The following is a 27,006-nucleotide window of genomic DNA, read 5'->3' as shown; positions in this document are numbered from 1 at the left end:
GACTGTGAGGTACAAAAAACTAATTGCCACATACACACGCTTCTGATTCCAAGAACCAGAGACATCAAGGGACATACTTTACTGTATTACAATGCACAAAGTTGTGTGTATATATACATATATATGTATATGCACATATATACAAAATGCTTGTCACTCCATTTTCATTAGCAATAGCAGGATGGGAAGCTTCCCCTAATCCGTTTCTATTTCAATCTATTCTGAAGCTACTCAGTACTAAAATCAATTTAAGAGCCACTCAGCATCACAGCAATTAAGACTGCAATCCAATACATAAATCTAACAGGCTCCAAGATGAATTTTTCCTTGCATATCTACATGAAAGCAAAATTTCTCATGGGGAGTCTAGTTTATCAATACCAGGCAGTCCCTCTATGATGAATAGTCAGTTCAAATTAAACAAGCAGGCAACTGGATTGCCCAAAAGAGCTGGGGCCCTATGGTCAAAACAGCAATTTCAGAGATTATAGGAATATGAATCGTTCTGCATCTTAATCCGACTTTGACTCTGCTGTTTCCAAAAAGCCGGTGGAAGAATACAGAGCTTTCTGCTTTGGCCAGCTTAGTCTTCAGGAAGTATCTTCTTGCTCCATCATAGTTTTATAGTTTCTTTTGAAAAAGCCACACTGGGGAAAAAATTAAAAGAACTTATTAAATCTTTACATATGCATGAATTTTTGCTTTTTCATGAAACAATTTAAAATGCAAATTTCAAGTTTTTCCTTCTCAGGGTTGCAGTAACTGAATGCGTGAATGCAGGATGCAACCCAGGTGTGACTTCCGGCAGAGCTGTAAGCCTGAAGGCCTACATTGTTCAAAACTTTTCAGAACATCTATAAAGAGTTCATACCATTCAAATATTCTGCAAAGCACTTTAAAACAGGACTTGCAATACTCAGAATAGCTCAAAATGTAACACTAAGGTTTTACAACAGGAAGCAGCAGAGGTTCTTCAGTACATGTTTGAAAAAAATTGCTTTCATACTTAGAAAAATCTTAAAAAAATGTTAAAACATCTAACAAAAAGGTTTTTATTTTGGTGTGTGTGTATTAACGATACCCACTTTCCAGAGAAGCAGAATAATGAACGCCAGCAAAAGAAGTCCACCAGCACAGCTTCCTATGATAACAGGCAGATGATAAAACACTTCCTTTTTCAGCAAGACAAGAGTAATCTGGAACAGAATCAAGGCCAATTCAGCATATACTGAAGCCCAGTTATTTTTTTCTTTGTCAGCTTTTAACTGAGAACGCTATATAGCTCGAGCTAGCATTCAACCTTTAAACTATGCTGTATGCTCCATCAACTTTGCAATACAATATGAAGTAACTTTTTTCATTGCAAGCCTAGTCAATGGAGTTCAATTTACTGAGTCTTCTTTAGGAGTTTACAGTGATTACAGTAGTCACCAGTGACAATCTTTCAGATTAAAGAGCATGTCTTCACCATGGAAAGAGAAGGAATATTCATGTTGAAATCCCTGAGAGGACAGGAGGCCTCTGTGTTAGCCCCAGGTGTCAGATACATAGAGTTCAATGCAGAACCCTAAAAACTTTTCTGATATGCACTACCAAATATCCTCCCTGTGCTCTTATCCTATAGTCAAAATGTGATTTCACTAAATTCAATGGCAGAACAGATGTTTGTTTCAAAAGGTCCAGGATTTAACTCTGGGAACTTGATCAGTTCTCTAGATTCAGCAAAAATATCTGGATTTCTCCCTTGTTCCTGCCCCAAGAAAAGGACCAAGCTGCCTAAATGATGTTCTGATACCTCAGCGTTATGATTCTCTTCTGTCAGGCCCACATATAGTTGTCTGTTGAAGGTGATTTTTCCAGGGACCAGCAGAACCGTTTTGCTTTTTAAGAACTATGGAAAAAGAAATAAAAGAACAAAGTATCAGTTGCTTTTCAGAAAAATGTGTTGCAATAGCAAATCCTTATTCAGACTGTAAAAATCACCCTGTACAGTGCCGCCACCAAGCTGTGTCTTGTGTATATAACCTTAACGTGTAACTATCACTCATGAGAAACTGTCGGAGCGATGAAAGGTTGCGGTACTGTAAGAGCCATTTCACAAGGGGCAATTTCTGCAGGAAGCAAGAGGACCACGGGATCTAAGCACCGAGTGCCTCCTGAGAGATGCTGCCATGAATAAAACATCCCTCTTGCTCTGCAGGGTCAGGAAATAGCATCGCGCGTGGAAGAGCAACATCTCCACTGCGATGTGGAAGAAACCCTTACCCTGGGCCTCTGGCAGGTGACAGGTTTTAGCAAACAGTGCTAGCGGAGCGCTGCCTTCTGTGTGTACCTGGTGAGAGCTGTTTAAAGACAGTTCTGCTGTCACGGTGATATTGTCGCCGTCAGTTTGGATCGAGCAGAGCACGTACTGATACTGCACGTCCCGCATGCCCTGCAATTCAACGGAGCGGCTCAGTCCCCGGCTGCCACGGGTGTCCGCGGCTCTGTGGGTTTGTCGCCACAGCAGCAGCCGGTGCCAGCACCCCTCACCTCTGCTTCTGTGCCGCCGGCATACTCCCGGAGATCCGGCACCCCTTCCTCGCTGACCCCGCACTCCGTCTCCACCTGAAATTGAACGGTTACAGCGGAGCGCGGCGGCCGCCGGCCCCACGCCTGTAAAAACCGCGGGGGGCGGGGCCGGGGGCGGGGCCTGCCCGCGGGGCCCTCCCCTCCCCGGGCGGGGCCGCGCCCTCCTCTCGCCCCCCCCACCCCCGCTCTCGCGATACCCCGTTTGAAACGGAGGCGGGCGGGCGCCGCGGCTGCCCCTCAGGCAGGGCCCGGCCCGTGGCGGCCGCCGCCGCCGCTATGCTGCTCCAGCCGCGCCTGCTCCGCACCTACTCGCGGCGCGGGCACCTTCGCCCGCTGCCGCCGCCCGACCGATGGATTTCACCGCCTCAGGACCGCAAGCGGTTCTTCAGCTCGACCTCGGCCGGTTCCAGCACCGCCTCAGCCGGCTCCAGCGCCTTCTCCGCCCCCTCGGACGACCCCGACTTCTCGCCGCCCAGCAAGCGCCGCCGACAGCCGCTGGGTAAGCGCCCCGCCCGCCCCTGGCGCCTGCGGACCCGCCGCGGCGGCGCCGCCGCGGAGAAGGAGAACCGTCCGCCGGGGCCGGCGGTCCTCGCCTCCCCCTCGCCCTCACCGTCGCCGCGCGGCGCCGCCCGCCGCAGCCGCCGCCGCCGCCAGGGGCCGCCCTGCGGGGCGCAGCGCCCCCTACTGTGCAGCACCCCCCAGTGGCCGCCGCCGCCGCGCCGCCGGCCCCGCCGCCGCCAGGCCCCGCCGGCCGAGCTCGGCTCCCTCGTCCTGCTCAGCACCACCGTGGAGGGCGGCTCGGGGCTGGACGGCAGCCTGCAGCTCTACTCCTCGCCGCGCAGGCAGCGGACTGCCTCGGCTGGCAGCACCCTGAGCTCGCTGGAGTCATCTCAGGGAGACTCGGAGCAGCTCCCGCCACTGCTGGGGGCCGACAGGGCGAGGGAAGGGCGGGCTGGACGGTCCTGCCCAAAAGGCGCGGAAAGGAGCGGCGAGCCGGGCTCGGTGTTGCGCAAGTCCGGCAGGGTTCTGAGGGCATCGTTGCGGGGACCCCGCCGGGCACAAGCTCCCTTGTCCCCACGGAAAGCCGCAACCACTGCTCGGGCAGCGCTGCTTCCCGTTAACGGTGAGCCACAGCGCTCCGCGCCACGTGACGGTGCCACTTCTGACGAACCATGCGACGATCCAAGGAGAGATTCAAGGAAAGAAAGCTTGCGTGGTCAGAGAGGCAAAAGCAAGAAGTACCAGCTTATGCCAGTGGTGGTCTTGGACCCTCAAGAAGTGCCAGTGTGGCTGATGAGCATGAAACGCAACGAAGAGGCAGATATTCAACCTGCCTGCCAGCAGCCAGTATCCCCTTTAGGCCGTCAAGGAATCTTGGAGAATAAACATAAAAGTATCAAAGTTGTTTCCGGAGAGGGAAGTACCTGTCGAAAAGCTTGCATCAGCGGCTTCAGTGCCAGCCGGTGGGGGAGGCCAACAAGGCTCCGTCCAAAAAGGCACAGAAATAAGAGACAGCAGCAGCCTAATAACTCCTTTTTCAGACCACAGATGAGGCAAAAAACGATGAAGAAGGGTTTTCTGGAGATGTCTGTAGATACAAGAGATGATGACTATTCACTCCTCAATAGCTCCCATTCCTGGGGTAGAGTTCAAGCATCTTTGTCCTTCCATAAGAAGAAGAAAGTTACCACAGAAGAGACTTCCTGCAACAGCATCCTTTGTACGCCTTCTGTGAAATGCCAGCTTTCAGGGCACCAAGCAACCCTATCTGCTGGTAAGGCCCAGTGCTGCACTTGGTCTGCTTCCTCCATGGTCCTGCTGGCTCCCAGGAATTCCTGTTCTGTCCTGGAGCTAATGCTTACAGATGCAGAGAAGGTGTTTGGGGAATGCCACCAGGAAGGGCCTATCGCTTTTGAGGAATGCATTCCTTTAGATAAAATGAAAGATTGCAAGAAAATTGGAGAAGGGGTGTTCGGAGAGGTCTTCCAGATAGACAGTGAGAGAGGACCCGTGGCCTTAAAAATAATTCCCATTGAAGGGACTGAAAAAGTAAATGGTGAAGCTCAGAAGAGCTTTGGAGAGATTCTGCCTGAGATAATAATTTCAAAAGAACTCAGTCTTCTGTCTGAAGAGTCTGTGAATAGGACTGTTGGGTTCATCAGCTTGTACTCTGTGCACTGTGTTCAAGGGGCCTATCCTAAGTATCTCCTGGAAGCCTGGGACAAATACCACAAAGTAACGGGATCAGAAAATGATCGGCCAGACCTTTTTGGGGATGAGCAGCTCTTCATGGTTCTGGAGTTTGAATTTGGAGGCAGTGACTTGGAGAATATGAGGAACAGGTTCAGTTCAGTGGCATCGGCAAAAAGCATTTTGCACCAGGTCACTGCTTCCCTGGCTGTGGCAGAACAGGAGCTGCACTTCGAGCACAGAGACTTGCACTGGGGGAATGTGCTGGTAAAGAAGACTGATGTAAAGGAGCTTAATTATGTGTTGAATGGGTCAACACACACAATCCCCACAGCAGGGATTCATGTCAACATCATCGATTATACCTTGTCTCGGCTGGAGAAGGACGGGTTAACTGTGTTTTGTGACCTTTCCACTGATGAAGAACTGTTTCAAGGCACAGGGGACTACCAGTTTGATGTCTACAGGCAAATGAAAGCAGAGAACTCCAACAGCTGGACTGACTATCACCCACACAGCAACGTCCTCTGGCTGCACTACTTGTCAGATAAACTTTTGAAAGACATGGGCTACAAGAAGAGGGAATCAACTTCTGCCATGAGGAAAATTAAGCAGCAGCTCATTAAATTCCACAAAGAAGTACTGACCTTTGAGTCTGCCAATGAAGTTTTACAAAACAGCAGCCTCTTCCAGTGAGCAGGGGAGTGCAATGTTTCCAAGAACTAAGTCACTGATACTGCCTTTCTCCTTTGCTGTTTTTTATGTATGATCTTTTTAAATGTTGGCACAATGAAGCGTTATGATCGGTTACCAATGTGAATGATATGCTATCCAAAATGTCTAAAAAACCAAGTCTTCTGCTTTAAGATGTTTCCACATGTACTTTTTCTGAGGGGCGATGGCAAGGAGAGAACAGAGTTGACATTTGAGAAGGGGGGGGCAAAGAGACTTCTACAGGCTCAACTAATGTTTTGAATTCCACAGAAGTTTTCTTACCTTTTTTGTCTTAGATTATTAAAAGTTCTTTCCTTAGTATATTGTCTTTCTTACAAATTCTTTTGCTTAAAGAAAATACAGTTCTGGACAGTGAGGACAAAGGTAAGTATTCTTAGCTGGGGAGAGAGAGGGGAAAAAACCCACCTTTTGACTTAATTTTAAAAATGAACTTCTGTTCAGTTTGGCAAAACTTGTACATGGAATGATGCTACAAAATGTGAATATGTAAAGTTTCTGTAGTGTAGGCTTTAAAAACACTCTAATCTGTAACATGATTTTTTTTCTCTGTAAGGACCAGTGAAGAGGTATTGGATTAGGAAAAATATAAGAAAAAAGTACCTGTGTTCCTGATGCATTTTTGACCGTTATTACGTTGTGACCTTGTATACTGATAGGAACCCAAATCTGTAACTTGATGGTAGCGTTAAAGCGATTTTCTCCATTTATCTACAGAAGAAAATGCAGAAGTTAATAAGTGTTCTTTAGTCCTGATTGCAGATGGATCAGATGACCTAAATTTGAAGCTATACTTACATTAAATTTGAATTCTTTGTTTTCAAGAAGTCCTTCGCTAACGTTCACGTACATTAAAGCAACTGGTCTAAAGAGAACGATAAATGAAACTAAGTGAAAAGTGAATTAGATTATTATTAAAAATTAGTACATCCAATGACCCAGATGTGTTAAGTAATTAAGAGGTGGCACCATCAGATTTGTTGTAACTGGAACGCTGCCTGTAAAGTCTGGCTATATATGCGTGTATATATGCAGTCTATCAATTAGATGCATCTTTGAACCTACCTTGAAGTCTGCTTTTTACAAGCAGTTAGAGAGCCTGGGTACCCCCCTGCCTATGATAGGATTTTATTTTTCTGTCTTCCAGACTCTGTACTTTTGCTGTCTCGTACCACAGAAAGTGACTTCACAATCTGCAGTGCTTGAAATTATTAAGATGGAAATTGTATTGGAATCTTACCAGGCATGCTCTCAATCTCTTTTTTCCTCTAATTGACTAAAGTAATGCAATATAATTGAATATTCCTAAAACTTACTTGGAAAGGACTGCAGTGAATGCATATCTGACATCAAGGACATGTTCTTCAGTCAGAATGGTGCTATTTTCATTTATGCTTTAAAAAAAAAAAGGATGGATGAAACTACATTATTATCTGCCTGCCTTGGTCCTTTATGTCTATGGTTTGAGAACTGCTAATATTGGGTGTACAAGAGGGATGGAGACAGAGTGGCAGTGATTAATGAAAGGAGAGGTGCTGGCCCTCTGGGTGACATGGTACAGTAGTGCCAGAGTAGCCCTTTATTACTACAGATTTTGAAAGCTGCCATTGCCTTGAAATGTCTCCCTGCAAGCAAATGCTAATTTGTGCATATGTAGTATTGCTTTCATTAATCATAATTTAAAGCTTCTACCCCTCACAAAACGACATTAAATTCATACAGAAACCTTTGCCTTAAACTTGCAAGGAAGTGTAGCTGCCAGAGATGAGTTCTCATTTCCTTTTTAAAGATGCTCTGTTTAAAAAATGTAGTATACTAGTCAGTCCCCATAAGTTTTAATGGGAGGCAGGTGACAGGAAAGGAATCTGAATGGTAACTTCCCCCCATTAGAAAGCCCCTAATCAAGAAAAATGCCCTGAACATATGTTCTCATCCCAATCATTTGGAGTGAAAGCTTTACTTGGAACAGAGCTGGATTATATACTTTACTCATCTGTTCTCTCTGCTAAGGAAGGAGGGTGCCAGAACACTGTTTGCCATTTCAGAAAACACAAGCTTCTAAATATGTACTACACTTAAATTAGGACCTTTAAGGGTGCTCTACGTTTTACCAAAATAATGAAGTAAGAGCAAAGCTAAAATTATCGTAAGGGAAAATTTTTCACATGGATCCAAATGCTTTAGAAGGTTGAAAAGAACAAGTATAGTTTTGTGTAACCAGTGACTGGTAAATAGTACAGACACCGAGTTGGAATTCTGGTATTTCCTTTCTAGTTCACAGTGTATTTTGTGGTGAAAATAGCAATACTCACTTGGTGATATTAACGGTGATTGCAGACTTATTTTGGAATACGCTTTCATCTAATTGCCAAATCACTGAAAATTTTGCCTATTTTGAGGGAAGAGAAAGACACAACAAAATATCGATTACCCTGTGAATACTCTTTAACTCACCAGGGTACTGTTAAAACATGATGGCTAATGTATTTTCTGCTCATCATTCCCTTCTGGAGAAATTAGATGCTAAGTAAAGTGCAGGAATATGAAAGTTAGCTCTTGCCTTGAGGAAATGCACACCAGCCATAAGCTGAATTAGAAAGACTAGCAGCTCTGGCCTAATTGTAGAGATAGAGGATGCAAGAGCAGCTACTCAAAGTACCATTTAGAGGTAGGGAAAAAGTGAAAATAATGATCTCTACTTACAGTTGTCTTCTTGAATACTGGATGCCCAATTCTGCAGTTACAGGATAAGACTGCAGAAGTTAATGGTATTGGTTGGCCACAGTGAATAGCAGGAGAGGATGGCTGCCAACAGAATAGGAATGCTCTTTAATGTTGAATAAAAACAGACTGGGAAATTCACCTCAGTCTCTGTCTGCTCCCATAAAACAAATTAGGTACAAATAGCCCAATAAAAGCTTGGGAGTCTTAGATCAGATAAATCCAGCATTCAGGCTCTAGTCCTAATAACTGAAATGCTCCTTCCCTTCCCTGGACATTACTTCAAGATTTATTTAGGTAGTAAATGAATAGGAGTCTGCGCTGGGTTTTCTTTCAGCAGTCTGCTGCTAGCTGAAGAGTTGTTCTACAATCTTACCTCGACAGTCACCTTCTTAAAATGTAGGTTTTTAGGATAGTTCAAGACCATCGTTGTCATGTACGAGTCATCTCCAGTGTTCGTTAGTGAAACATTCATGGTTACTTCTTTAGTGTGGCCCACCACTAATTCCTTTCTAGAAGCAGACAGAAAAATGAGATGGGTGATGTGTAATTTCTAAGGGTTGTTATTAAATAAGAGGCCTGAAGCATTCTGGTAATTACTCCTTCCAAGTGCTTTCACACACAGGGTAATGCAACAGCCCAATTAATTATTCAGTATTCTTCAGGGTGTGAATATTGAATTCTTAATATTGAAGGCAGTCATCTCCCAACTTTATGTAACATTTTATCGTTTCTGTTTTACATCAAGATAGATTTTAAACTTTGTTCCACTTTATTAGCTTTTCAGTGAATCTCCAGGGTGGCTTTTTACCATGAAGTGATGCCTACTGTTTTGTCTAAGGCTACATAAACTGGGCAACTCTGCTGTAGTATCAGCCTAAAACAAAATCACCTGTTCACAATTGCCAGAATTGTGATTTTAGGATGACTGTAGTTGTTTAAACCTTGGTCTTTCTTCTGAGATTTCCTAGAACAGCCCAGCGATGCCCACGGAGGCATACAGTTACAGCATTGTATGAATGTGATGTTATGGAAAGGATGAATTGCATCGAAAGTAACGTAAACAAAAAGACAGCAAATCTTATCTGAGAAGAAAACATCTTATGCACAAAGATGGCATTTTATATGAATGCTAAATGCAAAATCTGGATAATACAAGTACTATGACTCACTGAATCTGACTTGTCAAAGTTAAATGAGCAGTACAGATGGTCTTGTTGTTGCAGTCTTGCTTGTAAGGCAACTGAAAGCAAACAGATCAAGTAAAATTTTAACAGTCCTCATTTTTCTAAGGCAGTAGATTCAGGTATCTTTACATATACACATACATTCTCTGAAAACCAAAATTCCCATGACCTCAATTAAGGAGAAGTTGGAAATAAAAGACCCTCTAGTGATAAGTCAGTCCTAAATTGATGATATTTTGTGATTCAACTCTGAGGAGAAGGTCTATTAGCAATAACATGAAAAGTTTTCACTGGGGACAAGGTCTTGTTAAAGAAGTGCCAGTTGTTTAACCCTGCATTGCCACAGGGCAATAATATTAATTCCTTTTCAGAGATGATATGTTTTTCTTGAATAAATACGTTCTTATGCTGTGCCAGCTTATAGGCACACTATTTTGTAAAGATGAGGTTACTTCCTTTAGCAATAGTTTTATTCACCAATAAAAATGTACTGTCTGTGGCTGATGTTTCTGGAGAAGTTCAATGATAATTAATAATTAGATGTTGGGTGCATAAGTACTAAGAAATGCTGACCAACACTCAAGAATGTCATTAATTATTCTTAGGAAATAAATGTACCATCAACATCATAATCCCTAAGAGTACCGCGACTATAGTAATTAGTGTGGATTATTGCTCAGTGCTAAATGTTCTCCTAACTTCTCTGTCTTATGCTTTATGGACAGCTAATTAAATATTGAATTGTGGTAAAGACTCCTATTAAGTAGCAAAAAGCTGCCTCTTTACAGAGCTTTGGGGAATTTTTTCAGAAGCTGTGATTTGGATTTCAGACTAACTAATTACTTCATTAGAAAATTGTATAGCTGTTACTACCAAATACACCATTCAAATAATACGTCTTAATACAAGTTCCAATGTAGATCTCAATATCTGAGAAGTACTTCACAAAACACACAAACCATCTGCCTTCTTCACAGGTAGCATCTAATCTCATTTTATACAGGAGAAATGTTGTGATCAAAAGTAAAGCAAGTTTTAGCAGATCTGAGAGTGGACTTCAGAGATGAGATTCTCTTAACAAGATACGAGTATCTGTTTGGGGGAAACCTGGGCCCAAAGTCTACCCAGAATACAGTATTGATGACTACAAAAGGGAGCAGAGGGCAGAAGACGACATGCAAAAGCTAAGAAAACCACAATTTTATTTATTTATTTTTTAATAGTAAAAGGTTTGCATCCTGGAAAGAGAGAACCTTATTTGCTAGTGTTTTGTTTTATTACCTTAAAATGCATTTCTGATGGCTTGTATCTATCCAGCACAGGAACAGCAAACTCCATGTTATCATTTTTCTTATAGAGCTTGTGTTTAACTCTCAGAAAAACACTGGAAAAACAGTCAAAGTCACATGGCTACAAGAAAGGAAGAACAAGAAGTTGAGAAAGTATCTGGGCATTAAAATACAAAAGTCTTCACACATGTCATCTCTGTTCCAGCTTCTGTCATCTGGCACATTTAGGGACCTTCTGGCTCAGATGTTTTCTTTGGGCCACTGTGTTTAATAGCCATCAGTGGACCACAAGCTTGTCGAATGGTTTTTTGGATCATTTTATACATTTGGCTCCCATGACATCCACCGGATAATGTGTTCGGTGATTCAGTTGCGCATTGTGAAAAACAGTTTCCTTTAATCCTGTAGAGCTTTGTGCCTCTCCTACAAACAATTCTAGGATTAGAAATACTTTACATACACACAGAAGGATGAGAGTTTGATTTATAGCAATACAAACCAAAACGGCACATGACATATTTCCTGCCTCAGCTGTAAAACACGCTCAGCAAGTCTAACACTGAGAAAACCCCACCCCATTGCAGTATTTTTGCATTTCAAGAAAGACTCATCATCATGCAGATTCTGTTAAAAAACCCTATCCTCTTAACCCTTCTTTCTGTGGTAAATCTGACCAACATCACCTACCAGCGTGTAAAGCTGCAGCTCAGAGCACATGTGCTTGCTGACCAACAGCTTTCCACTTCTTGTGGTGTTCTGATCTTCAAACTGTACTCTCCTCTTTGCCATTTTCACATCTAAGTCCACCATGTAGAGAATGTATAGCTGTGAAAACACTGCAAGATTTTCAAAATCCTTTGTTAGATGTACCAGAAATTGTCCTCAGTGCCAAGTTTCCAAGGACAGTGTAGGACTGTAGATTTCAATCTGATCACAATTCCCATTTATTACCTTGTTGAGACACTGGTAAAGCTGAGATTGTATCGAAACATAGTTTTGCTCTAACAATGCTGTTATTTTGGAAAATTAGGATTCTCTCAGGGTTGAATCTCATGCTGGTGAGAAAGTGGACAACTGGTCTTGAGCTGGTCAGTGAAGAACAGATAAGGAACAGAATCAAATATAAATTTTTGAACTGAAACATTACAGGAAAAACTTTTTAAGAAAGCCTGGCAAGCAAGAATAAGAACTGCTCAGTATTTCCATGGTATTTCACCTGGACCAAGCTGGCCTATTTACAGAAGTTCCAGTTGCTGCTGGGAACGTTCCGAACGTACAAAATCCCAAGAGTCTTAAGGAATAGACAGCCAAAATACACCAATATGGTTAGAGTTTCAGAATTAAACACAGTGTTTATGTTTCCATTATATAAACGCATTATCTAGCTGTTCAAATTCTCTCGTTATCTACAATTTGTTTTCAAGTACAAAATGCAAGAACAAAATCAAATCTGTCTGCCATGTCTTAGCCTTTGTGAACTCCACAGGTCACTCAGCTACCAGATGTCTGACTGAAAATGAGGTACGGTCTGTCAAGAATTTTTTTTTTGTCTGAATGACCTGTATTATCAGTGCTGAATTGCAGACATCAAGGTCTTCTTAGACCTAGATCTATGTTAATCAGTTGATGTTCACTCTCTCATACTTGTTCAAAGCTTTAGACATACAAAGGCAAAAAGCCTTTGCAACTTGAACTAAAGGCTTTACATTTTGTATAATTTCTAGCACAGGGAAAGATTTCTTTATGTCCCTCTGATGCTGAATTAAAAATAGAATCATTACATGGTGCTTGGAACACAGATTCTATATTTGTCTTTGAAGCATTTCCCCAGCACACTAAAAAATAGCACTTATTACCTACCGCAGCACAATCACATTCTCCAGTGACCCTACTGTAATATCTCGGAGGCCATCATTAGTGAAATCAAAGCCACCATCAATGGATTGTCCAAAATATTGGAGTCCTGAAGAAATTTCAGAGGCTTTTACTCTCTAAAAGGGGGGAAACATGAACAAATATAAGTCAGGATCTCTCTCCTGTCCTTGGGAAAAGATAGTTCTTTTCACAAGACTGCTGTAAAGATGATTTTGTAACACCTCTGAGATGCAAAATATTGACTCTTAACCTCCTGTAATGGACGGGCAGGCTTGCAAAAGGCTACACTGTTCTATAGGCAGCACATGAATCCAGCTCCCTTGCCTAAGCAGAAAGGTGAATAATTACAATTAAGGAGCAGCTCTGCTGCAGAAACCTGTGGAGTCACATAAACCGTCTGACATCTGCAAATTTCTCACCCATCAATGCAAATGAAATGTGGAAGTCCTTCCTCCCAGCCTCTTACTACAAAAACACAAGCTTTTCCCTCTTGAGGGGTAGGGGAGCCAATTCCCAACAAGACACATACTTGAGAAAAAGAGCTCTTGATCCTGTCTTTATCACCATTAAAGATGTAAATGCTGCCAAAAGAGGAACTGTTCGAAAGCTGATCTTCAAGGGGGGCTCCAACTGCAATATCCTCATATCCATCCCCATTGATGTCTCCAATGCTGGCCACTGTAAACCCAAATCTTGCAAAAGGAGAGGTCACCTGCACGTTTAAGTGTCCTTTCATGGTGAATGAACCAGTCTGAAAAACATCCAACAAGGAAATCCGTTTACAGCAAATGTAGCATGAGTAGCTCTTACATAAAAAAAAAAAAAATTCCTACGGCACACTTGCAATGCTTAAAGGTGAACAATAAAGCCCTAAACAATGTAATAAGAAATTCAAGATACCAGCTGACTCTCGGAACAAAAGCTTGATCCTTCTGCATAGAGAGCATGCTAATTCTCCCACAGAAGCAGCGTCTCTGGACAGCCCTATGCAAGCGGACACACTGAAGCACTGCCTTTTCCTAAATCAACAGCAGATTGAGTTGAACCCCAGCTTGTTTCACAACAGAAACCATCCCATCTTCTCCACCCTATTACAGAAATAAGCCACAAGAGGGTGTACGTTATTTGAATTCTAACATATGCCTGGACTCTTTTTTTCTGCTTCCAACCATCACGTACGTGCCCTGAGCAAATTTTAGCAGTGCACCAAAGAGGGTTTTCTCCTGGTCTGCTGTTAAAGTTCACTTCTCATTCAAAATGACGCAATTAACTTATATCCTGTATATTGTAGGTAGGCCTACAAAACATTTTGTTTTCTACAAGTCCCGGGAAGCAAAGTATTAGCTGCTACCCATGCACACGTTTATTGCAAGCATTGCAAAGAACACTGCTTGGCAGAGCAAGGTCTGCACCAACAAATTGCCTATGTACAGGGCGAAGACACGATTCTATCTCACTGTAATGAGAGCATACCTTAGGTACAGAATGGTTTTATTTCTTTAGTTATTTCTCTTTTATATTCTAATGACTAAGACAGGACCGCTGGCTTCAGCCTGCGGTCCTCTACCATACAGGGAGAGCACATTCAGTGAGAGCACAAAGGAGGAATGTTTTATTTGTCACTACTTAGGCATGGTTGGAAAATCCCCAACATGGAGTGTTTACGCTACCAGTGTTTTTACCTCTGTCTCCAGGCGATAGACGTAAACCCTTCCTTCTTCCCCTCGAATGTGATAAAATGGAGCTCCAACGAGGAGAAGATCTGTCATGCCATCACGGTTCACATCAAGTGGGCAGAGCTCAGATCCAAAATAAGATCCAACCTGTGCTCCAGAAAAAGACAAGCAGCTCTTTCACTGGAATTCTCTATATATAGCTTTGTAGAATTAGTGTCCTTTGCAGCAGTAAGGCAATTTTTAGAACAAAACATCACATATCTACTTATATGTGGATCATTTCCTATTATTTATTTTATTACAGCCATCCTCTGGGACAGATCCTGTAACCAGTTTAGCAGTAACAAAATCATTATTCAACAATTTGACAGAGGAAAAAGAATACCACAGTCGATGACCTCTTTCCCCGTGAACCATGAGAACAGAACATAAATATAGTACGCCCCATTTAGCTAATTTTTTTCCCAGTCTTTTTCCAAATTTCATTATTTCTTCTGATGTTCCCAAAGCATTATGGAGTGAACAAAGATCATGTAATCCACATCTGGCTAAATCGGATGCCTGTGTAAGGGTGTAAGTGTGTCTGGAGGAGAAAATGCAGCCGCTGTTTCAGCAAACGAGATGTGTGCGGCCCACCTAACCCCCACTGACCTGGCTGCCCCTGGATGAGTGAAGCACAGTACCTGTTCTCCTTGCAGGGTTTGTTTTAAACGGCCGTCCTGAAACACCAACACCTTCCCTCTCATGCTGTGCCGTGGAGCTCCAGCCACATACAAGGGTCCGTACTCTGTGCGTACCACTGCCACACTGTATCCTGGTGCATTCACACAAGGAGCGAAAATAGCATACATTATCAGTACCATACTCTTCGCCTGGCGGAAAAAGCCCACAGAGTTTGGACTGAGACATGGATCTACATATTCAATGAGATCCAAGAGTTCGCAACATGTCTAGTTGTGGTCTGTTTTCATTACAGACCATCTCATTAAAATATTAATTAGGAAACAGCAGGTAACTTTTCTGAGAGAAAAGCCAGCAAAGCTGAGGTTTTCCTCTCTTAGTAGCTTGTTGGGTAACTGAATAAATTATTGCTCTGAAAAACATGCTTGAACTCTTGATGACTTTTCTTAGCATTTGTCACAGTTCCTGAGTGATTATCCAACATACACACATACATACTTTTTTTTTTTTAATTATTATGTCTGCAAGCTGGAAGGTTTATCACCCTTCACAGAAGTGAACAAAATTCTATACTCTGTATAGAAAGCAAGAAGAGATCTGTTATGGAGCTTCTGTAACAGGGAGGTAATGGGAGAAGAGTTATCCTGACACAAGCGGTCCACAGCACCTCATATTACCTGGTAAGACTTTATGGCCAAGGCTACAGTCAGGAGATACAGGGCTCATGAGGCCACAGAGCACTGGGGTGAATAAGCAAGGCTTTATTTGTCAGCAAGCCAAGAACAGTATTGATTCACAAGCTATTTCTTCTCCAGACACTCACAATAAGTGAAATATTTATCCTTATCAGCTCTCAAAAATGCCCTTCATTGCAAGTATTCTTACACAGTAAAACCAAAGGGCGTGTGTTAACAGAATAATACCACAAGGCATCATAACTTGTAAGAGAAAACAAGTCGTATCTTCCCAACAATAAAGAGACAGACTGTTTTCATCAGAATCTCACTCCCTGCTAGAGAAAATACCCCAAAACCAGTAAGATGCTGCAGAAGGTGGCCTTCTTCAGGTAAATGCTGTCAGTGTGGGCAGACCGTACTGAACACAAACAGACAAAGCAAAACTGCAGTCAGGTTGTCATTTGATCTCAGAGAGGGGTAAGCTCATTACCTAGGTAACTGTATTTTGCTTTTTTGGCTTCTTCTTTAGATTCATTCAGGAAAACAGCGGTCTTGGTTGCCAGATCATACAGCAGAATTCCACCAGACCAGTCAAAGGCCCCCACCGCACCAAACATTAAGACTTGCTGCAGAAGTAACATACTGCAAATTAGAAGAGATGAACACAGGGCAATTGCCTCTAGCACTCTGCAAAGCAGTTTAGTAAGGAGCAATGTTCTCTGGCTTAGAAGTCCTGCACTCTTTCCTGGACCCTGTAGCTTGGGCAGTTCTACCAGCTCCTGCCAGATATTGAAGAAAGACAAGGTGACTGCCCAGCATCAGAGAAGCTGCTGCACATCTCCCAGCTCACTACATGAGCTTTTTGCAGAACTGGATCAGTGTTGTCCTCGCAGCCAAGGCTGCTGAACGTTCATTAGTCTTCTCAGCATTCACTATTTCCCCCTCCCATTGTTGTCCTGGGTGGACCAAGGTTTTAAGCCAGAGGATTCCAAAAGAGCAGAGTTATTTTATTTGCAACATGGCAGAGCCCCTGATTTGTCCATTGGAGATGTGAATGCCAGCAAAATCAAAGCTGTCAACTGGAGATAGCTCTTTTGCCCAGTGGAATAAAAAGCATCCAGTGGTTAGAACAGTGGTCAAATGAGATAAATCCCATCCTAAAATAAAATTCAGTACTGACTGACTATATAAAAGTCATATTTTTGCTTATCTGACACATTCAAAGGAAGCAGTGATTTGCAAAGGAGATTTGACTACATGGATCTCATGCTTTTGTATCACCATAGTTTCTTGTGGGAGGCCTCCTGAATCCTTACAAGTATCGAAGCAGCAGCACAGCGTACAACCATTTAGCAGGGTTAAATGCAGAATACTTACCTTATCCAAGATCTGCACGTTGAAACCAGCTTGCGCAAGCTCATATTCCAGAGCATCACCCTGCGTACCTGAGGATGCAATAGAAACAGGGTAAGCCACTTTCTCCTTATTTCTCAAAAGGTACTAATGAAATAGAAAGATTGCTGTTTACCTTCTATACCAATAATACTCTGCTGCAGGGTTGAAAGCAGCCCATCTAATGCTGAATAATTGGTCACCTGAAATACATTAGTGTCATCTGGACCAGATGCAATTAGCCGCAATTCATTTAGGGCCTTTGGTTTTTTGAATGCATCTCCCACCTGCAGAAGAGATGCAAATCATCAATCAAAAGAAGCAACCTTTATAGTCCCCTTACCCCCACCTACTTCATTCAACAGTTTGTGGTAAAAACTTCAGCTTCAGCCACTATGTGTAAACCCAGAAATAGCAATTGCTTTGGCAATCAACGAATTGGACAGGCTCAGTGTCTCCTGGTGCCAAAGCTTTGCAGCTGGTGCTGTATTCGGTCCATATACCTTTGTTGTACCCAACAATTAATTTTGGAAATCAACAAGCTACCAGACATCATAAAATTGAACATTTTCCTGCCCTGAAAGAATGAAAAGAGATAGCAGAAAGACTATCTGAGGAGACATATATAGCATGTCTGAAACCAAACTTCAGACTTCAGGACATAGCCTTGTTGACAAACTAACACACGGGCTAATTTGCTGGCCAAGTTAAGAATGTATCAGAAGTTTTGTTCTAAAAAACTTAAATTTTTAAGCATGCACTTCATCTAGAAGGTAGCTTGAAATTCTTGGCCTCGTTCTGAGTCAGGAGGACTGCAGCTGATAATAAGCAATGAACAACAACCCCTCGGTGTTGCTGTTTTGTCCTCGAGTGGGTAGGTCAGAAAACCTTTTAATTTTTATTTATCCCTTTGACATTTTCCAGAATAACCTGCATAAGGAAACATAAATCACACTTTGTGGAGCTAGACTTAACTAAGGTTAATTACTTTTCCAGATTCAGTCATTCTGGAAAGATTTTTCTAAACTTTGTACAAGGAAGAACAAGATGGTCTGAGATCTCCTGAAAGCACGACTCTGTTCTGAAAAGTCTGAGAATAAGTGGATACAGGGCGCTGAATGTAGTAGGTGTAGGAAGGAACAAACATGGGCATGTAATTGACACTACGTAGATTATAGTATCAGTTCATACCGTAGCTTTATCTTTCACCTCCTTATTTTATACATGCCTCTTCCCTTATTTACTGGAACCATGCATGGATCAGTTTCTCCTTTTCTCTGCCCCCAGTGCTACCAAGAAATGGAGGGAAAATATGATCCAAGTATATTCCCAACTTACCCCAATAGCATAGCGCTCGATTCCTGCCATTTTGGGTGAATTTATCACTGTTGTCAAGTTCATTTCATCCAGGAGTATTTCCCCATCTGTAAGCACAATCATGACCTTGGCTGCATCCTTGCGGGACCCATGACTTTCAGTGAAGATAGAATCCCTGGTAAAACATCAAAACAAAGAATCTGGGATGAACGTTGAAGCTTCCCTCCTTGGGATAGAAGGAAGAGTCTTGTTGAATTATGCAATTGCAACTAAGTCACAGTAAGGAGGCAAAAGAATTTCTTTCATATTCACACATCTTAAAAACACCAGGTGCTGTCTCCCTTTCTATTGCTTCCTGAGCCCTGCCACATGAAGAATTAGGCATCAACAGCTGGCTTTTATAACCCTCTAAAACCTGGCACAGGAACTGCTGCCTGCCATTCAACCATTGCCAGATAAATGATTGCTTTCAGGACCTGAATGTCCATAGAAGTCCCACTCCCTTACTCATGAAATGCTCCAAAAATTCATCCCTTTCATTTCTTGTGCTCTTTTTTTGTTACTTACAGGACATGCTGCATGGCAGATGCTGTTTTTGTCACATTGCACACCTGTACAATATCAAGTACTTTCTGGAGTGTGGCATGAGGATCCCAGTTTTCTCGCAGGTCAAACTCAGTTCTGATTTCAAACCCATACTGTACCACTGCAAAATCACACTGGAAGGAAGCAGCAGATAAGCACCTGCTTGTGACAACTGTTGATTCAGAGAAAGAGGGTTCTTTGCAACAACTAGCCCAGAAATCCCAACAGAAACATTAGCCAGACTAGGTAGAAAGGAAGATTTTTTTTTCAGGAGAAAGTGGCTTTTAAATATGTCTAGTGCAGACACAGATATTGTTTTAAGTGTATTATAACTGAGGAAAATGAAAGTGCTATCAGTACAGAGATAAAAATTATTTTGGGAAACACTGATTTGTTTTTAAGTCCCTGCATTTTCCTGTTGTGTTTAGTCCATGTGCAGGTTGCAGAGGGAATTATCTGTGATATTACTGAATTGTTCCTTCATTGGTCCCTGCTGCACTTTGTCTTTCCCTGGAGTACTCCTATTCCAGGACAACCTGATTATCAAAGACAGTCTGGAGAATGGGACGATTTCTTCATTTTGTATTTGCACAACACATAACATAATGTTTCTTTTTTCCACTATGTTTCACTTTTCCACTTTATTCCAATAACAAGTTAAAATATGCTGATGCTTGGAGCATTTGAGAGGTAGAGACTTTGCTAAAGTCAGTGTGTGGATCACACTTCTCAGCCTCAGCAGAGAAAGCAGTAGGTTCCTTCATGCAGAATATGTGTCTGCAGCTAAGGAGACTGGTAAGGTGCATGGCTGAAGAGGTGGTCTAATTGGCGCTTCTGCGATTGCAGGTACGGATATTACAATACAGGAATAGAGACAGGAAACCAGAAGAAAGTCATGACTGCCACCTTACAATAAAGCAGGGATGGTGCTCACTGCGCTCCAAGCATGGCAGCATAGCAGAGCTAGGGATTTCTGAGCATACAAATCACAGACTTTTTATGTCTACAGTGTTCTTGGGATCAAGACTGGGAATGTACTGCTAAGATGGAAGCAAAATTATGTCGAGAACACACACAAGTTGTGGAAGTGCTTTTCCATCCTAATGGAAACAAACCTGCACTGTCCATAACTCTGGTGCCTATTAAAGAGAGAGAGAGTACCTCAAAGCACTTCTCGTACAGTGTTTTCATCATCTTGTGGATGAATGCTTTTGCTCTTTCAAAATCCTCTGGCTCAATGCTCCCTGATCCATCCAGAATAAAAGCAATCTCTGTTCCAGAACCTGCCCAGGATATGGGAAGTAAAGGAATGAGGAGAAGGCAATCAGCAGTCTTGGTCAGGACCAAGTTCTTTATCCAGTGTTACCGATCAATGCACAAGTAATCTCACTGAAACAAGCAACGGAACTGCACCAAGCTGTCATTTCAGCAGGAGCTACAGCTCAGTCTGAAAGCTCACAGTACAGCAACCCCTGGACTTTGTCAATCCCTGGCATGATTCTGTTAAAAGATAATTCACCACGTACGCAAGCCATTTTCCTCCTCCTCCTCCTCATCTTCCTCCATCCAGGAAGGGAGCTTGTTGTCACCACTGTCATTAGTGTTTCTGTGCTCTGGTGCTTCAGCTGGAATATTTTCAGCTGAAACAGGAAAAAAGTTTGAGCGTAGATGACAGAACAGTGGGAGAGAAAGCAAAAGGTGAACTAAAACTTTGCACTATTGCCTATGCAGTGTTCCTGTGCCTTGCTGCCTGGCAGCTGAACTCTTCCTCATCCCTGCAGTCAACATTGCTTTCAGACTACAGGTACTATGGAAATATTTGTGAGTTTTGAAGACTGTGGGGATCAAGACTCCATCTTAAAACTACAGTTACAGTTCAATAGAAATAAACTGCTCTGAGCACACCCAGAAGTGTAAGTATCACAACAGAAACACTGAACATGTGGTGAATGTGCGTATTGTAAAGCACCTATTGCAGCCCATCTGCCTTTCCATGCTGATGTTATGGCTGCAGGTCACAGATACAGAATATGATCTCTTGTCCTCCTGGTGGGCTGGCTGAGGACGACTGTTACTAGTGTAACAGAAATCACTTTTATTTGTTTTGCTGTTGCTGAGCAAGTGACTACGAGAACAGGCTAAGATCTGGAGATGTATTTACATTCCTTGAGCAATGAAACTACCCACCATCACAGATCCACCCTGTAAGTTACAAAGAAGATAGATGTGTTGGGAGTGAGATTTCTTCTACCTGAATCACTCAGACTCTCTCTCTCCAACTCTGAAAGGAAACTGTCAAAATCTTCATAAGTGGACAGCACAAACCAGTCGCTTCCAACTTTCTGCAACTCTTCCGGGACCCACTGGTTGCTGACGAACTCTCCAATCTAGGGAGAAATGCCATCAGACTGGGAGATTGAACACATTTCATACACAGACCAAAACCCCAACAAATTCCCGAATTGCCATTAAAAACTTGAAAGCCCTGAAAAGGGAAGTTTTCTGAAAGCTTGGTAAAGCAACCCTGATACTAGATCCCACAGAAAGCCCTTATTTGCAAAGAAAAAACTAATAAAAGCTCTAGAGCCACAAGACATATACAACTTAAGCATCTTTGTTTCCAGGATACATTCCTTAACCTCCTTGAAAATAAGCTCTCTGGCATCAAGAAGACGGAGGCCTGGGTGAATCAAGGGAGCCAGGGCATCTCAGATTGGAGATCCTGCAAGTCTAAGGCACGACTACTTTTTCTTCCAGCCACCACTAAAGCATAAGAGCAGACACATGGGATGGATGGAAACTCCCCCCTATATATGTGCTTTGATGCAAAAAGGTGTGGCTTTGATGCTGCTTCCCACTCACCCCAGGAGCATAGAGTTTGACCATAGCCACTTCCAGGGAGTTCATCACATTTCTCAACCTATGGTTTTCCAGAAACACCTGTCCAGATGCCATGACAATGATTATCTTGTGACCAGTCTGGCTGCAGTCGCGGCTTTCATCAAATACTTTATCCCTGTGGAAACAGAAGCCCAGAGATGTTTCATGGGACAGAAGCTGTATCTGCAGAGCTAAAAATGTCAGTGTTGGTGGCAGGGTGCTGATGTTCATTGAGCTCTCAGCCCACAAGAGTACAGACGTGCGAGGCAAACATGCACATTCACACGCACAAGGATTTATGCTTTCCTGGGACATTGGCTGTCCACCACGGGTAGCTCTGACTTCACAAGCACTTTCACAAGCAGCATATGGGGCATTTTTACAGTGTGGGTCAGTATTGTTAGAGTCATGCTACTGAGAAGAAAATGGAGTCAAGAGGGAACGCGTGACTCCCAGAGATGCAGCAGATCAGTGAAAAAGATGGGAAAGGCCTTGGGTTTACAAATGAACACATGCTCAAAGCAAGATCCAGGTGACTGAATTTTCATTCTGAGGCTCCTATGTCAGCCAGGAAGGATTTCACACTTTGCCTCTTGGCAATTTCTCCTCGTGGACCTGACGGTCCCCCGGACTCACTCACAGCTGGCAGAGCCTGTCACTAAGAGAAGCATTGGAAGTGAGAGCTTTGAGGGTGTGAGATAAAGAAGAGTAGAGCAGAGGCGTGGGAGGCTGGATTGATGCACGTGAAACACAAGGAATCACTTGAGTGTTCCTGGAGCTTCTTGAGACACGTGAACTCACAACACATGCTGCAGCGTGGCTGCAATGTCAGCCCGTGAACTCTGCTGCTTGATGTTTCGGACTTTGAAGAAAGCAGTCAGTCTGTCGCAGCTTTCTTGCAGGCTCAGTTCAGTTTGGATCTCTGCTCCATACTGCACCACAGCAAACCTGATCTGGAGAAAGCAGATGGCAAAGCCAGAGCTGGTTAGGCAAGATCTAAGGCAGGATCCCTAAGTCCCTCAGAGTGCCAGGTTTAGTCCCAAACTTTACTGCACAAACACAGAAAACATATATTGCAAGTAATAGGTAGATCAACTGTCTTTATCCCTCTGTCTCCGTCACACATTTGTATTCTGGTGATCCCTTCTGGATCAGCTCCAGGAATCGAATTCATTTTCTTTGGCTCAAGACAATGATTTCTCTGTCTGAATTTCCTGTATTTATCTATCTGGCTAGACCTTTTGTGACCACATGGCTCAGCCTCACATTGTCCCCAGATTTATTTAAATAAAGTAATGGTTTATAAGCCTCACCTCTTATTTTTATGTGTACTGTTTCAAGGTGCCCTGAGAGATTTGCCTGGTAAAATATCTAAGCATGCTTCTGGCATGAAAACCCATTCCTAGCTCTTCCACCTCCCTCTTCAGCTACTCCTCCTCCTTGGCTCAATAACATTTAACTCTTGCATTAGAGTATGTGGAATTATTACTAGCATCACTGTGAAGTTTAAAAAGCAATAATTATGTGAACCAGGAGACTTTCCATTTTTCATTAGATCTCTGATCCATCCTGCCTATGAGATTATGAGACTCTGAGGAGGTTCACACACCTTCGAGCATTTCTGCCACATTGACTTCATCATATTGAGGATAGACGTCTTGACATTTTCGAAACCATCTGGCTTGGTGTTCTCTGATCCACCCAGAATGACAGCAATCTCTGTTCCCACTTCTGTCAATGCAGTTAAATATAAAAGGACATTTGAAGGAACGCCTAAACAGCCTAACGTTTAGCAAGGGTTCAAGAACATTGACATATTATTAAACAATCAAAAATTTGACTACAGCACCATCTAGTCATTCCAAAAGCAGGTCTAGCTGATGGCGCGGTCTACGCTGTAGTGACAGGTTTTATTTTTTAAAAATCTCAGTGAATGATGACTGTAATAATGAGCAAAATGCGTCATTACAAATAACCTTCAAAACCTCAACCTTTTCCCTCCCCAGCTCTCTCCCACCAGATGAAAGCAAGCTGCTTCAAACTCAGCTAATACAGAAGGAAGCAATGCTTGTTCATGTCCAGTACCTACCTTTGCACAGGCGGTTGTTCCATGTGCTGCCAAAGAGCTCACCACAAGCACTGCTGGTGTCGTCTGTGCAGACGGAGCTGCTGGTATCAGTAATCTCGTCTCTGCTGCTTTTACTTTGAATGCTGTTTAATTTGGTCTCAACTAGGGAATTTAAAAAGCAAGAAAAAATACACTCCACCTTTTGAAAATAGTCTTCTAATTAGCACATCTTAAACTCAGGATCTGTTTCAACCAAGTTTCCCAAATTTGCAGAAAACCTGAGGATCAGTCTGTTAACAGCAGTTAGACAACTGAAGATGGGAAGACACCATCTAGATGTCTAATTTAAACTTCTCAGCTTCTTTGCAGTGACAGCAAGAAGCAGAGCAAGGCTAGACAATCAGACCAGCTCTCCGCTCCTTTGATTAAATGCCCAGTAGCCCTGTTAAGTGGGAAGGAACAGCCTTGAGAGCCGAGGCACTTTTAAAAATCCCAGTGGATTTTGTCACATCCATCCACTAAGAATGTCAATGCTTTTCTAAATTCTGGCTTAAGAGCTGGATCTTTTGGATGCATGGGACAGACCTGCTGCTGTGTTCTGGTCTTCAAGGCTGAACCTTGTAACCCTGTTGAAGGCACTATAATACATGTTAAAACTCAGTTTTTAGTCTCTCGCAGTGGACCATAGACCTTGCTGGTTAGGAAATCAGAGGGCCCCTGCTGTTAGATCAGGGCCTCGTGCTGTTGTTTCTGTCCCTCTGCAAAGGCACAGTACTGGCTTTGCTCCTATACCGATCTTGGTGAGGTTGAGGAAAGCTGTGCTGCGCAAGTCGGCGGTGAGCAGAGTACAGACTCCATTCAAGTCCTCGGTAGTGGTGAAGGCTCGGCGGTGCTTCTTCTGCAAGCAAGCCTGTGGGGGTGGTGGGGAAGGCTACTGAATGGCAACAAAGCTGTAGACAGAGGATGACTGAAGACGCCGTCTGGCAAACATTCAGCATCCCCTGCACAGCACTGAAAGCCTACCAAGAGTAAAAAAGAACCTTCCCTGATGTGACCCTTGCCACATCAGGTTACAGAATCACAGAATCACTACAGTTGGAAAAGACCTGTAAGATCATCAAGTCCAACCATCAACTAACACCACCATGCCCATTAAACTATGTCCCACAATGCCTCGTCCACAATGCCTGTAGTTCCCCGGATCCTCCTTCCGGCCCTTCTTGTAGATGGACGTCACGTTGGGGGACATGCCTCCAGTCATCCGGGACCTCCCCTGTTACCCAGGACTTCAGCCCTGAAGTCCCCCCGGGGGGGGGGTCACCAGACTGAGGTGTTAGCCTCCAAATCAGTGGTTCTCCTAAGCCTCCTCTGCCAATGCTCCTTTTTCCTATGAGTGGGGGTGGCTGCAGTGAAGTACAAGGTCCACTGCAGTCCTCAGCTGATGAGAAAGGCCCTTCTCAATTTCCCCTCCTGGCTGACAATGCACGAGCTGGCTTTCCAAACAGCCAGTATCCAGCCAAGAGCTTTTAGCCTTCATCCTTCTGTTATGCCTGCTCATTTGCATTTCCCAGCAAAAATACACAACATTTTGGAAAAATACAGTTGTTCCCAGCCATGGATATTTTCAGTCCCTTACCAGGATCCAATCTGAATTCCTGTCAATAGTTATGCCACCATCCTGGATGTTTTTGGAGCCTTTAATCTTTCCTGAAATTGAATGAATGATTGAATGAATGACGAAGGAGAACAGAATTGAAATGGATACGGTACTTGTCAGCCTTGGGCAAACAGAATCAATATAGAGAAAGGCTACAACAACTGAGGTCAGCTATATCTGCTCTCCTAGATGGAGGACTCAGAATTAATGTTACCAGCAACTGTAGCAGTAATGAATATGTTGGAAACAAAAAAATTTGCCTTGTATTTCAACAGAGTTTGGGTGAAGACTTAAGCTGTGGCAGAAGAGGTCTTGCAGCCTCCAGACACATCACTCCCAACCACTGGGACTGTGGATTCACGTTGTCTCTATGAAGTGCAGATCTACGGGACCTAGCAGCATGCCCAGTTCTCTCTGAAACACCCAGCCTCTGCACCCCCTCATGCCTATGGCAAAGCAAGTGTTGGGAAGGGGAAGCGGGACTGTACCTCGCAGAGGTATCTCCTGGCACTGGATCTCCTCCTGCAAAACAGTGCACTTCCTCAGCCTGCCCAGGCCCTTGTCTACTGAGGAAGTAGCCAAAATCCTGTAAAACAAGAAAAAAAGGTGGAAAAGAGGGAAGGTGGTACAATCAGGCAGAGTCCTTTGGCAGTGCAGTGCAAAACAATCATCTGTGTGGCAGGGTGGCCACCCATTATTCTGATGATGTCTCTTAATTAACTGGACTCCAGTGTGGTTTTGAGCTGAATCAGCCACTAAGAGGAAAACACTTATTTTCTCCTACAAATCATCATCCTTCCCGTTATCTGAACTATGAAATCAAGAGAGCTACCCCAGACGAAGGAAGAGGTCTGGAAGTGACTTGCCCATAAAATACTGGAGGTAAAGGGAGGCTGGAGGCACAGTGAGAAAGTTCAACCTCCACACTAGGAAATGGCAGCACTGCTGTATGAAATGGAGACTGTTCTTTGAGTCAGTCAACTTCTGCTCAGGGGGTAGAAAAGTTTCTTTACTCTGAAACTTAAAATACACTGTCTGCTACACAATGTGAGCAATCTGCTCAGCATAATGTAGGTTATCTCTATAGCAACCACTTGTGGTTGGCTTCTCTTCACCAACCTAGCCATCCATTCCTCTTCCCCTACAGACCCGATAGTCGAAATACAGCAGTTTCCAGCTCTTTATGGTCTTCAGACCAAGCTCGCAACATAACGCTTGACAGCTGCCGTGACTGCTGCAGCCCCAGCAATGAGGCAATATGCCAGGAAGTACTGCAAAAACCCAGCTGCTTGTTTCTGCCATTTGGTTAAATGTGCTGACATCCTTTCTGTACAGTGCCATGACTGTACCCACTGTGTGTGGGTGAAGGCAGAAGCATTGCAAAGACTCACAGGCTGACAATGTACACCTCACACTGATGAAGCTCTAACTCTGCTTATCAGCCCCTGAGAACCAAGAAACAATTCTGGGTCTCAGGCAGAGGAACCTGTGCTAACAGTTGTAGAAAG

General features: G+C 43.4%; 2 protein-coding genes across 2 annotated transcripts; one reads left to right on the top strand and one right to left on the bottom strand.

The window, feature by feature from the left end:
• Nucleotides 1-578: 578 nt before the first annotated feature.
• Nucleotides 579-26,708, bottom strand: ITGAE (integrin subunit alpha E). Its single transcript, XM_059829517.1, has 33 exons — nt 26,644-26,708; nt 25,987-26,084; nt 25,478-25,548; nt 24,634-24,751; nt 23,863-24,003; nt 23,383-23,504; nt 22,575-22,726; nt 21,756-21,909; nt 21,145-21,280; nt 20,426-20,533; nt 20,055-20,176; nt 18,876-19,027; nt 18,330-18,483; nt 17,128-17,278; nt 16,977-17,044; nt 16,090-16,225; nt 14,925-15,055; nt 14,248-14,388; nt 13,095-13,316; nt 12,551-12,681; nt 11,642-11,775; nt 11,378-11,526; nt 10,683-10,811; nt 9,387-9,457; nt 8,591-8,726; nt 8,197-8,298; nt 7,806-7,882; nt 6,292-6,358; nt 6,097-6,204; nt 2,967-3,233; nt 1,796-1,891; nt 1,086-1,196; nt 579-647 (listed from the first exon to the last, which is right to left on the bottom strand). Exons 1-33 carry the CDS (start codon nt 26,706-26,708, stop codon nt 591-593), a joined length of 4,077 nt encoding a protein of 1,358 aa, XP_059685500.1. The 3' UTR covers nt 579-590.
• On the top strand, nt 2,848-5,747 carry HASPIN (histone H3 associated protein kinase). The gene has a single exon (XM_009812939.2). It carries the CDS (start codon nt 2,848-2,850, stop codon nt 5,455-5,457), a length of 2,610 nt encoding a protein of 869 aa, XP_009811241.2. The 3' UTR covers nt 5,458-5,747.
• Nucleotides 26,709-27,006: the final 298 nt, after the last annotated feature.

The sequence above is a fragment of the Gavia stellata genome, chromosome 25 (assembly GCF_030936135.1).
Source record: "Gavia stellata isolate bGavSte3 chromosome 25, bGavSte3.hap2, whole genome shotgun sequence".
Taxonomy (NCBI): Eukaryota; Metazoa; Chordata; class Aves; order Gaviiformes; family Gaviidae; genus Gavia; species Gavia stellata.
This window is presented reverse-complemented; position numbering and strand designations above follow the sequence as displayed.

What these genes read in the sequence shown, in the direction of transcription:
- HASPIN (XM_009812939.2), top strand. Translation starts at nt 2,848, where the DNA reads ATGCTGCTCCAGCCGCGCCTGCTCCGCACCTACTCGCGGCGCGGGCAC.
- ITGAE (XM_059829517.1), bottom strand. Translation starts at nt 26,708, where the DNA reads ATGTTGCGAGCTTGGTCTGAAGACCATAAAGAGCTGGAAACTGCTGTA. An exon ending in AGCAAAATACAGTTACCTAG is followed by an intron (nt 15,056 to 16,089) that starts GTAATGAGCTTA and finishes TGAATGCACCAG; the next exon opens with GATACAGTGTGGCAGTGGTA. An exon ending in ACAAAGAATTCAAATTTAAT is followed by an intron (nt 6,205 to 6,291) that starts GTAAGTATAGCT and finishes TTTCTTCTGTAG; the next exon opens with ATAAATGGAGAAAATCGCTT.